Source organism: Rhopalosiphum maidis, chromosome 2, assembly GCF_003676215.2.
Source record: "Rhopalosiphum maidis isolate BTI-1 chromosome 2, ASM367621v3, whole genome shotgun sequence".
NCBI classification, from domain to species: Eukaryota; Metazoa; Arthropoda; class Insecta; order Hemiptera; family Aphididae; genus Rhopalosiphum; species Rhopalosiphum maidis.
In genome coordinates this window covers 88044604-88058474 of record NC_040878.1, presented here as the reverse complement: position 1 = coordinate 88058474, position 13871 = coordinate 88044604, and the positions used below count along the sequence as shown (strand labels likewise).

The 13871-nt window shown below is 27.2% G+C and overlaps 1 protein-coding gene across 1 annotated transcript in view; it reads left to right on the top strand.

Moving 5' to 3' along the window:
* LOC113555044 overlaps positions 1 to 13871 on the top strand; it is a 30184-nt gene that overhangs the window by 338 nt on the left and 15975 nt on the right. The window contains 13 exon segments of the mRNA XM_026959340.2: positions 3066 to 3126; positions 4444 to 4560; positions 6096 to 6301; positions 6823 to 6990; positions 7066 to 7199; positions 7280 to 7447; positions 7740 to 7899; positions 8333 to 8532; positions 9003 to 9216; positions 9299 to 9514; positions 12843 to 12995; positions 13059 to 13195; positions 13273 to 13519. Of these exon segments, the coding sequence (XP_026815141.2) occupies positions 3066 to 3126; positions 4444 to 4560; positions 6096 to 6301; positions 6823 to 6990; positions 7066 to 7199; positions 7280 to 7447; positions 7740 to 7899; positions 8333 to 8532; positions 9003 to 9216; positions 9299 to 9514; positions 12843 to 12995; positions 13059 to 13195; positions 13273 to 13519 (2181 nt within the window).

Here is a 13871-nt window from a genome sequence, read left to right as displayed (position 1 = left end):
AAATCCCAACAAAAACACTTTGTCGAACTCCGTGTAAAAAGTTGCTAAATAAAATAAATTGGTCATCTTTAGTATTATAAAGATGTGATATCATTAATAATTGCTAAGTACACTAAATTATAAAAACAAACACTCATTTATAATAATTAAGCATTATAAAGATCTGATATCATGAATAAATGTTAAGTAAATTAAATTTAAAATCAATTTATTCTATCACAATAATTTATTTACCTATACATTACAAGAATTTGTTTTATTTATAAATTAATAATTAAGATTAAGACCTTTTTACTAAACTAATTTAGTAAAATTTGTCATGGAAATTTGTTAGAGTCCAGTTACAAACAGGCATGTTTATTGGTCGAAATAAATTCTCGCAAAGTAAATAAATTATTGAGATAAAATACTTTTATTTTAAATTTAATTTATTTAGCAATTATTCATGATATCAGATCTTTATAAATAATGTTTAAGTCTTATAAATGACTGTTTTTTTTTTTTAAATTTAGTGTAAATTATTAATGATGTCACATCTTTCAAATGCTGAAGATGACCAGTTTTTTTTTACTTAAACATTTTCTATACGGAGTTCGACGAAGTGTTTTTGTTGGAATATCAGTAGTTTTTGTAAATATATAATATGATTTGCAGGTTTTTATGTTTTTATTTATTTATTATATTATTATTAGGTATGTTTGTTTATTTAATGTTATATTCAATTTTTTTTTTTTTTTTATAAAAGGTACTTTACTTTTACTTTAAAATTATATCTACATTAGTTCTACATTTATAAAGTGGCATATTTAATTTACCTATAATATTATTAGTCCGTTTTTCTATGCTCCCATAAAATAAAAATAATTATTTTGATTTTTACAATTTTTTTTTTTTTTGGCTGTGGTGATGGAATAATATTTTGGACTTACAACCATACATGATATTATGGTATTTGTGTTTTTTTTCAAATATTTCTTTTTTTTTTGTATTTTCTCTTTATACGCTTTACAAACCATTTTGCAAATTTAAGTTAATAGTTAATATTTATAAATAATTCTATTTATTGTTTGTATATTTTATTTTCCCCTATTTACGGGTTTTATGTTGTTATCATGTATATATTAACATAATATGGCAACTGGTACATTTGGTTGGGGTCAACTGGTGCATTTTGCTCTAGGTATAAAAAAAGGTATTTTTTGAGGTCAACTGGTACACCCCCTATTTTTTGATGATTCACGCGGCCCATTACAACAATGGAGCACAACAATTACACGTGGGTATTATCATAACAATATTAAATAATATATTAACAATATCACGGCGTGGCAGCGAATACACTCATGAGCATGCACACTGAATGTTGCCAGAAACACTAATATAAGCGCGGACAACCTGGCAACGGTAGGAACAGCTGCCCAGTGTACGACCGCGACTATGGACTAATAGATAGTGACCGCGACGAAAATGTATCCGGCATAGTAATACACACGATGACTAGAATAAGGAGACCAACTCCGCTTCTGATAACGTCCAAAAATGAGTCACACGATTAAACGACCACAGGTGGCGCTGCGCATGCTAAGGTTGCTACTTTAACCTGTGTAGTATAGGGATTATTTATGTTTTTTTGCGTTTTTTGTAAAATATACACATTATTTCGAACAATGACCCATTATGCATTTTATAGCTCATAAAATTACGCATTCATAAATGAACATATGTGTATATTTTATGTGTACCCTGCATAGAAGTAAGTATCAGATCTCTTATTCAGTTCCCGACATCCGTAAGACATTATATAGACTACTAGAGAATATTAAGTACATGAGTAGTGAACCGCAGTGCACAGGGTACAAGATGTTAATCTGTTAGTGAGAAATATTGATAGTGATAAATGATTGAGTGTGTAATAATTAAAAAAAATTAATGAAATAACATATGCACATGTATGAATGCATAATTTTACCAGGTATAAAATTCATAATGGGTCATGGTTTAAAATAATGCGTATATTTTACAAAAAACGCAAGAAACATGAATAATCCCTATACTACGCGGGTTAAAATAGCAACCATAGCATACACAGCGCCACCTGTGGACGATTAATCGTGCAACTCATTTCGGTATACTTTTTCATGTGGGCGGCAATATGAGTCTAGTCTCCAATATCTTTATGCGTCAAAAATAATTCACTTTTTTTCCAATATTCTCGGCATTATCGCACCAAGGTTAGGTTACACCTTAGGACAAAGATATGATCTTCACATCATTCCCAATCTACTGATACCACAAACGTACCAATCCGACCAATCATTAGATCTATAGCCCTGGCTAAAGAAAATGGGCAAATTTACACACATTCAATGGGCAAACTCTGGCTCGTGTAATTTACTACAGTAGTGACACCTCTGCTTTTTTATTTTACCGTCACGCTGGATTTGTACTTACCTAAAAATCAAAATAGTTACTCGTAAAAAAAAGTCGTATATGGAGTTGGTTTTTTTTTTTATTTTAGGTTTTAATTTTTAGCAAACTGTTATGAAAAATTTCTTTTGATAAAAAAAAAAAATCAACAATTTGTCCCGAGTATCCAAGTATTTATATTTTTATTGAATCTTTACAAATAATTAATTCAACAACAGAATCATTGACATAAAAAAAAAATACAATTTTCGTTTTAAATAAATTTTTACACATTTAAATTGTAAAGAAATAAAATTATCTATTTTTAATAGTTCAACTTAAAATACGTGTTATAAACATGTCGATAAAAGAACTTTTAATTTTTTTGTATTGTCCAAGTGTGAAAATTAAACATTAATTTTTATATTTTACTTTTAAATTGTTTTATTAATTTTTCTTATATATTATAATTATAATACATTTTGTATGGTAAAAAAAATGTTATTTAATTAAAATATGAGACGAAGAGAGAAGAAAACCAATGATAACTCTTTTTGTTTTAACTTAATATTATAATATAGAAACTTATTAATATAAAACAAAAAATTCTAGTATATAATATGACATTACTTAACAATATTAAAATTTTTTTTTTTCAGGAATAGACGTTTTTTGTGAAAGAATACTTGAAAAACGACAAACTGTTTCATCATGCAAAATGTTGGTATATTTTAATAGTCATTATTATAATGTTATAATAAGAGCTCAAAAACTTCAACAAGCCCTAGCCTCTAGTACCGTATATCAAATAATACACAAACTATACAGTAGAACAGTAGACACATATTGTAAATCATTATACATTTTTGATATTCATATATTATATACAATCTTATACATGTACCTTTTTATGTATATATACAATAAGTAAGGCTTGGAAGTTGATGACCTTAAAAACATTAAAAAGTGACCTAAAAAATAATATGCAAATATGACAAAAAATGACGTAAAAATTACAAATATTTGTTTTAAATTAATAAAAATATATTTTTTTAAAAGTTGTACTCTGTTTTATCATAAAATTCTATAAACATTTATCAAAGCTTACAAATTACTCAAAATATGACATAAAAATGACAAAAAATGTCCTTTAAAATTAAATAAAAAAATTACAAATGAAGTAGACGTTGACGCGCACCAACCGACGTTTTAATTTTCGGCATTCCAAAAATATTACGAAAAAACAATAACATTTAAGCACAATATTGTTAATTTTAACACGATAACGACACGACGATTGTAATTGGCGAGATCGGATGCTAATCGAATATTAGGAAAAAATTATAGAATGTATAGGTATAATAATATTCACTATAATACAACAACGACGACTGTAATGGGTAACATAAAATCGGATAGGTACTAATGTTAGTCCGTGGTAATTTCAAAGTTTTAAGAAAGTTATCGTCATTATGGTGATCAAGAAACGAATATAGTTTCCTTGCAGCGTCAAAGAGTGGAACAGCACGGCGTCATGAAGCCGCGTCTGGACGCTGCAGGGAAACCGTACCTTAATTTAACTATTGTGAAATCAATAAAAATGACTAAAAATGTGGGAAAATTACCTAAAAATGTCGAAAAATGACTTTAAAGAATAATAAACACCAAATAATGCAAAATAAAAATTAGTTGTTCAGATTCACATTCTAATGAAACACATTGGTGGCCAGGAAAGCTTAATATAGGTATATACGTGTAATATATTATATGTCTATATATATATATAATACGTGTGTGACGGCACTGCGAGAACAGCATTTTCTCGTTCGACCACCCGCGTACACATATATCATAATGGACTATGTGGCATGCCGTGAGTTGAGTGCTCTGTTCGCCGTTGTTGCGTCATTACAATCATCAACCATGATTACATGTATCATATTTAATATATTGTAATGTACAATATTATATTCTATGCTAAATGTCGATTATAAGACATAACACAAAATTTACATTTGAATTTCTTTTATTTTAAAGCGCAGACCACTATACATGTATATCTGGTCAATGTATTAATAAATCATCAATTTGTGATGGAACTCAAGACTGTAATGATGGGTCTGATGAAACTTTATCATTATGTGAAACACTTCGGTGAGTTGATTTTAATAAACTAACCATTATATTTAACTAATTTTTTTAAATTTAAGATGTGAAAATATTAAATTTCGGTGTAAGTATGGAGCTTGTGTAAATAAAGAATTGTAAATAAAATTGTGTAAAACATTGTGCTGATGGATCTGATATTATAATTTATATATTATATTATAATATATTACTGTAGTGTGTTTTATTTTAAAGATAACATCACGGACAATTTCAGTTTAGTGATCTTAGATTGGAATGGGGTTTTTGGGAAGATGAAGAAAAATCTTAAATATATATTTATTTATGAATTTTACATTTTTAGACCTTTAAGTCTACCCATGCACAACACAATTACATTTTTTTTAAAATAGCAACAGGTGTTTTAAATATCAAATTCAAAATGCAAATCAAAGACATAACCTATTGATGCCAATCATTATAATTAATTTCATACACATTTTAAAAACGTAAAATTATGACAAATGTATAAAATAATACATAGCCATATTCGAGTTCTGATATACTGCAATAAACGAAGTCATGCTGAAATACGACTCATTGCCACTGGTACATTAATCCATACCCTCGCAATTCAGATCAGGTATTTTGGCTACTAAATTCACGAACGACCGAATATGCATAGTCAAAAGCATAGTAAACGGCTAAAATCTCATGAATTTAAGCATCAAAGTGTTTATAACATCCGTAGCCGATTCGGAGTACATACGCCGACAACGTAATCGATCAACCCCTATTGACGTTTAGCCATTGCTGCCGCAATTTCGCAAAAGAGCCGCCGCTGATCATCACTGTCGTCAGTGAGTCACCGCCTGCTGTTGCTAAAGGAGAAATATTAAGCCAAGGTATAGATCCGCAAAGTATCGGTATGTGACACCAGTTACTCGACACCCTCAAAGACTACGTCGTAAAAGGCGTCGTATTACTGTGTAGAACAAGTCAACTAGTATTAACCCACCACCCTGTGTTTCCCTTATAAAATCTGTTGGTACGTAAATACCTTGGTATGTTAAATATACAGCCCTAAATTTCTATGTCTTGTAAGTACTGTAATTCCACTTATTTATTGTAAACTGTACAAATAGCATAATAAAATTATGAAAAGTATGTGTTTTGTATCCTCATAGTGTCTGTTATTCAGACAATGATATTATAATAAATTGTTAATAGAACTAAAAACTAACAAAAGTTACATTGTATTACAACTCCATGTGAATCTAAGATCACCGTTCTGGAATATTTTGTGTTACCTTTAAAATGATATACACATGATATATAAGTATTATTCGATATTTAACTGTTGAAATTACACGTTTTTAATAACTGGGATGTTATTATCAGAATCCTATTGTAAAATTCCGATTTTAAAATTTAATATAATGTCGTGTATTCAAAAAGGCAAAGAAATATCCAAAGAAAAAGTTTCTGAAGATAATTACTGATTTAATCTAATATAAATTAACGTAGATTAGGATGGGTGATGTCAAAATGTGATTTTAATTCTTAACCTTTTATTATTTAAGGAATGTTTGTATTCTACCGAGCCTTGAAGGAGTTATATATTCTTACCAAGGTTCAGATGACATTTTAGCTCACGGAACACTGATTAATCACAAACGCACTATTATTGAGAACTGTGAAATTGGATATCATAAGGCTTACCCCAACAGTTTTAGGGTTTGTCAGAATAATGGAACATGGACATCGAAATCTGAGAAACTGTGTTTCAGTACGTTATATATTGTAATATTTATACTGTAATTAATACGTATAGAAATATTATATATCAAATATTAGTTATATTTGGTTATAATTTGTTTATGTTTATAGAAATGTGTCCATCTCTATTATCAGATATTTTAAATATTAATTGTTCTCTTTGGATAATATAATATAAGTGCAATATTTATTTTTCTCTCAATTTCACTTGCAACATACATAAATCACATTCATTTGAACAATTATTGAAGAATGCATTTTTGAGTGTTTGGTTTATTGGTATTACATTTTATTAATTTTTCACTTTGTATTCGAATTTATAATAAAAACATTTTTTCGTAAATTAAAATAAACATTAAATATCATGCTCTCAAAAATATCATTCTTTATAATAATTGTAATATGTGATGTTATAATAGTGCGTTAACATACTCTTAAGTCGTCAGTAGAACCATTTATTCTTTATTCTACTACACGTAGAATTACATATCAATAACTGTCATCTGTAATTATATTTAAATATTATTTAAGAATGCGGTAGATCGTATATCGGACACCAATTATTGATCGATAATGGTAAGAAAGCGCAGATTGGAACAGCACCTTGGAATGTAGCAGTATATCGATTTAATAAAGAGAATTCCAAATATGACTTGATATGTGGAGGATCACTTATTGCTCCAAATTTAATTGTTTCTGGTACCTATAAAAGTGTCATGTATTTTCGTTTTAAATATGAAACGATGATAAGTATTAATAAATTATCAATTTTAGCGGCTCATTGTTTTTGGAAAGATGTTTTACCATCTAATAGAATATCAATAAACGATAGTCTATATAGAATTGCTGTTGGGAAATATGATAGAAATTACACAGTTATTGACAATGATTTTACTCAAATAATGGATGTAAGTTTTTAGTTTAAAAGTAAAATCCTAGAAGCAAAAAATAGGTAAAATATTATATTAAAAATAAATCAATTTTATAGGTGGAAACAATTTATCTGAAAGAAGACTATTTGGGATATAATCGTTTTTATTCTGATGATATAGCTGTTATCGTGTTATCGAATAGAGTTAATATTAGTGATGCTGTTGCACCAGTGTGTGTTGATTGGAATGGTAGATATAATGTAATAAATGGAACACAAGGGAAGGTTGGTTTTTTGTTAAAATTATATTACAATTATGCTTTATTTACAAATAAGTACTTTACCACCAATCAACATTCTTAATTTATAAGATGGATAACTACTGTAAGATACCTCAATTTTATTGTATAATATAGAACACAAAAATAATCTCATTATTTAAATTACTATACCATTACATTTTAATCAGTCTGGTTATAATAAACTAATTACATAAATTATGAATTACCAATATTTACTTAGTTACATTAAATGTGAATAATCTTACTTATTATTAAACTATTTTGTACTTCCACAGGTTGTTGGTTGGGGAAATAGGGAAAACTCCGTACCAAGTCCAGTTTTGTTAGAAGCAACTTTATCGTACAGTAATTATGATTCTTGTCGGACCATACATAGAAATAATGATTTTCGAATGTTTGTGACTTTTGATAAATTTTGTGCCGGATCTACATCAGGTAATACAATATTTAATTATTAATATTTTAAATCAATGTTTCAATTTTTTTCAACAAATACAATTTAATTTATGTAATATTGTAATATTACTATCAATATTAATATAACTAACTTTTTTTTAATTAAAAATATAACTAATTACACTATTGCTTTTAGCATCTAATAAGCGTTTAATTATCATAACTAGCTCTGTGTGAGTTTAGGACTGTAGAACTGCATAAAATAAAATGATTAGAATTATTAGATTGATTTGCTCAAACACAAAATACTTTATTGTTCAATATATTTAATATTATTGTTAAAACATAAAATTAACAACAAACTAAACAAACAAGTATATCATCTGTCATTTGACTATTTGTTATACCTACCACTCAAGAATGGTCGTATGATTAATTTTTTTCGTTAAAAAAAATAAATCTTTTATTTCAGGACAGGGAGTTGAGGAAGGTGACAGTGGTGCAGGCTTGACGTTTTTACATTCTAATTTTTATTATTTAACCGGAATAGTGAGTCTAAAGGATACAAATCCAAATAATTCAATTGCAGTATTTACAAATGTTAGTTCACACATTAAATGGCTTCGTGAACTGTATAATAAATATAGTTCTTATGAAAGTGACAATATGCTGGTAATTATACAAAAATCATTTATTATATGTGTAATTTATTGAAGTCAGTATTCATATAAATAGATTTAATTTTGTGTAAAGATTTATAACATTTAGTTTTTAAAAATTATTTATTTAAATTTAAATTTAACTTAATATGATATAATAGTACATAGATAATACCAACGTGTTACATTTTGATAACACTTTATACGTTTGAATAGTTTTTCTACGTAAAAAAAAGTTGCATTTGTTTTGAACAAATAACTATTTTATAATTATAATTATTATTATTTTACTTGATAATTAAAATAAATGTTCAATAATATTTTTAACTATTTAGTATTTTATGATGATGATAATTTATTTCTGAATAGCTATTATTTTCATTATATTGTATTGAATCGACTTGGTTTTGTTAAATATTAACATCTGCATTAATGCAATCTGGTTAGGAAAAAATTATAATTTTTTTATTTCTACTATTCCAGGATATGTCAAATACATGTGTTTTACCAACTGCCGATGGAGTAATATATTCCTATAAAGATTCAGATAAAATTTTAGCTCATGGGACATTAATTAAACAGCATCGTGTTGTAATTGAGAACTGTGAAGTTGGATATCAAAAGGCTTATCCAAGTGGTCTTAGGATTTGTCAGGGAAATGGAGAATGGATATCGAATTCTAAGAAATTGTGTTTCAGTAAGTTATGTATTGTAATGTTTACTTAAATATTTAAATATTATATATACGACGTCTGATTATAATATGTTTGTGTTTATAGAAAAGTGTCCACCTCTATTATCAGATAGTTTAGATATTGAATGTACTCTAAATGGTAACTATGCTAATTGTTCAAATCCGTCTATACCCGATACGTTAGCAATCCAATCATGTAAGTCAACTCATAGACTACTAAATGGACAAGAAACGACTTCAATTGAATTGCGTTGTCAGTTTAATGGATCGTGGAATAAGCAACTAGATATATGCATCCCACGTAACTATATTTTTACATTAAATAACATAAAAGTTTAATTAATCATATACTGGATTTTCTCAGTCTATTTTTCGTTGTATGTGCAACAAACTTTAACGAATGGTTTCACTGATAACAATGGTAGCGAACCCTATTTTCTCTATGAGTAGTTTGTCTCAGGGAATTATCAATGTGTTGTGATTGTTGTAACAAAATGTGTGTCGATATACAGTGTATATTGATTTTTACTAGATTCTGTATGTGTTACTAGTCTAATGAATAGGGCTAGGAAAATGATGCATTAAAAATCTGTAGTACAGTCATTAAAAAATTACCAATAATGCTACAAAAAAATGCATTTTAACCATAAAAATACTACTAAAAAATGACTTTTAAATGTAAAAGATTAACTGATAATAATTTTTTGAATCGAAAAACAATTTATCCATGAACACATTTTTATATGTTCTAATAAATTAATTCTTAGAACACCTAAATATAATTTAATATCTATATAAAACATTAAATTAAAAACGATTTTATTAAATTTTATGTAGGTACTTGTTTATTATACAAATTTAAAATTAATATAAATACTTAAATAATATATTATGCACAATGTGTAGTTTGTATGTGTTCTTTCATTTTGCAGTTATATTTTTTGTATTAAACAGAATAATTATAAAACAAAAATCAATTTTTAATTAGAAAAACTTAAACATTTAATAATTATTTAATTAGATACATACCATTCACTAGCATCTCTATTGTTGCACTGCACTATTAAGGTCTCTCTCAAGTTTTCAAACAGAAATGATCTGCGATTATCAGCTAATAATGTTTTGTATGTAGAAAATGATCTCTCGACGTCAACCGATGTTATAGGAGCAAATTTCAAATATGTCATATCATCGAGATTTAAATCTTCTGGCAGTTCCAATTTTGACACTTCTTCACCGTTCAAAATTTTTGAGATTGTACATATTGATTTAAATCCAATATTTTTTTCTAAAACTGTTTTCATCTTCAGTTGTACGGCCTTACCAATTTTGTTTTGCGCTTCTTCTATTTTATTTTGTACGTCCAAAACAATTTTTATTGACTCAGACAGAGGACAACCTGATTTTTCAAGATGCAAAATAGCATTAGTTAATCCACTGAAATTTGATTTTATAAACGTTAAATTACACTCCAGATTAGTATCTTTTATCAAATTATGGACTTTTTTTATTGAAATAGCATCATCTTCATCTAACTCCATGACAACACGTTTAATTAATGAAAAATGTTCATAATAATAAATCGCCGCGTTAATCCATGTACCCCACCTTGTAAGTATGGGCTCTGGAGGTAAAGTAATATTTGTTGCAATATTTCGAAAAATTTGTATTCGGGAAGGGGCTTTTAAAAATATTTTTTTCATATTTGAAATCAACTTATTAACTTTTGGAAACTGTAATCTAATTTCTTCACATACTCGATGCAATGCGTGAGCTAAACAAGTAATGTGTTCCATTTTGGGATTAAATATTTTAAGAGATTTACCAGCTTTTACCATATATGGCGCTGCATCAGATAAAAATAACAAAATATTTTCACGCCTAATTCCTTCAGGCCATAAAATTAATAGCGACTTATCAAATAATCGACTTATTGTAGCGTAGTTAGCTTTATCTATAACTTCCGAGTTTAAAAGAAATATTTTACCTGGGTTATCGATTTCTAAGGTGCCTATTATTACGTTTGCCACATAACGACCAGCTACATCTGTCGTCTCATCGATAGACACCCATATTTTCTTTTCTGAAGCATATGCTCTTATATTATTTATTGTTTCTTCGTAGCATTCGTTAACGTATTTTTTGCGCAATGTTGATTGATCTGGTATGATTTTATTTGTATACTTCTCCAAAAATGATCGAAAAGACGGTTGTGATAATTTAAAAAGTGGTATATTTGAGCATAATAGAGCCTTACAAAGATCGTAATTGAAAGTTGATGCTGTCGAAGAAGTGGTTAATAGAGTCTGAGTTGTAGATATTTTTTGTTAATTTTTTTTTCTATACTCAGAATATGTTTATCACGTGCAACATGTTGATTAACAGTAAATTTTTTCTCAGCCGAAACTTTTATATTGCAAATTGTGCAATAAAGTACTGTACCGTCAGTGGTAAAAATATTATCGCCAAATTCGGACACATATGTGCGTAAACGGCAAGCCAATGACTTTTTATGTTTAGCCATTTTAAATGAAATTCCAACACAACACGGGATTAAAACAAAACAATTTAATATACGCAATACACTTGTCAACATGACTTTATAACGATTACTGAGTAGTGAAAATACGGGCCTTTCGGTAACACTCCAATATTATATTTGAACCTACCACCGAAATTCTTATCTTAACAAGTCAACAAATATCGTTTCATAATATTATATTTGTATTATAATTATTTATAGACTGATGTCCAGACAGTCAACGTAACCACTACTTCCTGCGCAGTACATTGACAAATTCTAAGAATCTATTTTAAGAAATATTTGCCGATAAGACGAAAACATTTCACTAGATACGTAAACACCATAAATATTTGTAGTAATTTTTACGTAAATGTACCAAAAATGTCGAATATGCGTTAAATTAACAAAAATTAAATAAAAATGCTTAAAAACTGGCGCAAAAGAACAAAAAATGTAATTATTTACGAATAGCACAAGAAAATGCAAAAAAAAATGCAAAAAAAAATTGTATATTTGCACTCTATGACGTATGAATTGGATTTTGTATTTGATGAGCTATATTCTGGAATGCTACGAAAAAAAATGCAAATACTGCAAATTCCTAGCCCTACTAATGAACTATATATTACTATGACTTTATCCAAATGATTATTATGTTTTTTATGTGTTGTTAAAGTCAAAACAGATCAGCTTTCTGGATCACTCAACTAGGATTCGTTCAATGTATCTTAAAATTTCTTCGCAATACAAAATTACTTAGCAAAAAAAATTTAATTATACTTAACATACTGACCATTTTATTAATGTTCAATTATTAATTACTATGTTTCATCATATGTAATAAAGTACAATTATTATATTCGTAGGTAAATATATATTTTCTTATTTAATTAAACATTAAAACATTGTTATGATACAATATTGAAATAACTCGATATGTCATATAGTAAAAAGTATTATTCTTTATATTTATATTAATAGACGATTTTATAAAAGTTTGCTAACATCTTCTTATGCTTCCAAAAGTATGATTTATTCATTATTCAATAGGTATTATAACATATTAATTATTGCTATATGTATTTAAATTCAAATATTATTTTAGATTGTGGTAGATGGTATGTTGATAAAAAATTATTGATCAATAATTTTAATACAGCACCTTGGAACGTAGTGATATATGAATTTAATAATATTAGTTTCGAGTATCATAAATTATGTTCAGGATCATTAATTAGTTCAAATTTAGTCGTTTCAGGTAAAAACATTACAATGTGATTAAAATCTAAGAAAAAATTAATTAATTAAATAACATTTTTAGCGGCTCATTGTTTTTGGCATGAGAGTATGTCGTCTAATCGAATATCAAATATAAACAATGGTCCATACAAAATCGGCGTTGGACAATTTTCTAGAAATGATACGGCTATTTACGATGAATTCACTCAAATAATAGATGTAAGTTATTATTAATTCAAAAGTAAAATTTTACTATGGCTATGAAATACTAAATATCGATTAAAACAATTTTAAAGGTGAAATCAATTTATCTGCATGAATATTATTCTGGAGTAGCTGGTTTCTATGCTAATGATATAGCTGTTATTGTGTTAAAAGATAAAGTTTCTATTAGCTATGGTGTAGCACCCGTTTGTATTGATTGGAGTTTTAAATATAATGTAAATATATTGTACATTGATCAAAAATCTTGTCGAGAAAAGTTTACATATGGATTGGAAAAGTATGTGACTACTGATAAGTTTTGTGCTAGATCTTCATTAGGTAATATAATATTTAATTACTAATACTTAAAAATTCGTCCAGATTGTGAAATTTGACGAAAATACATTACATAGAGACTTAACCTAACCTATCTTACATTGATTGTTATCATTGAATATTATTAACTATTTTTAATCAATGATATAATTAATAAATCTTTATCATTTAGTACCTAGTAAGCAAATATTTATCATATCCGTAATATTGTGTGAGATTAAGACTGAAAATCTGAATTATTAAAAAACTAGAATGAAAATACTATTGGCTCAAAGAGCAAAATGATTGTTCAATTATATTTTTATTATTATTATCATAATTATGATAATCATCTGTATTATATATATTTTTCTAG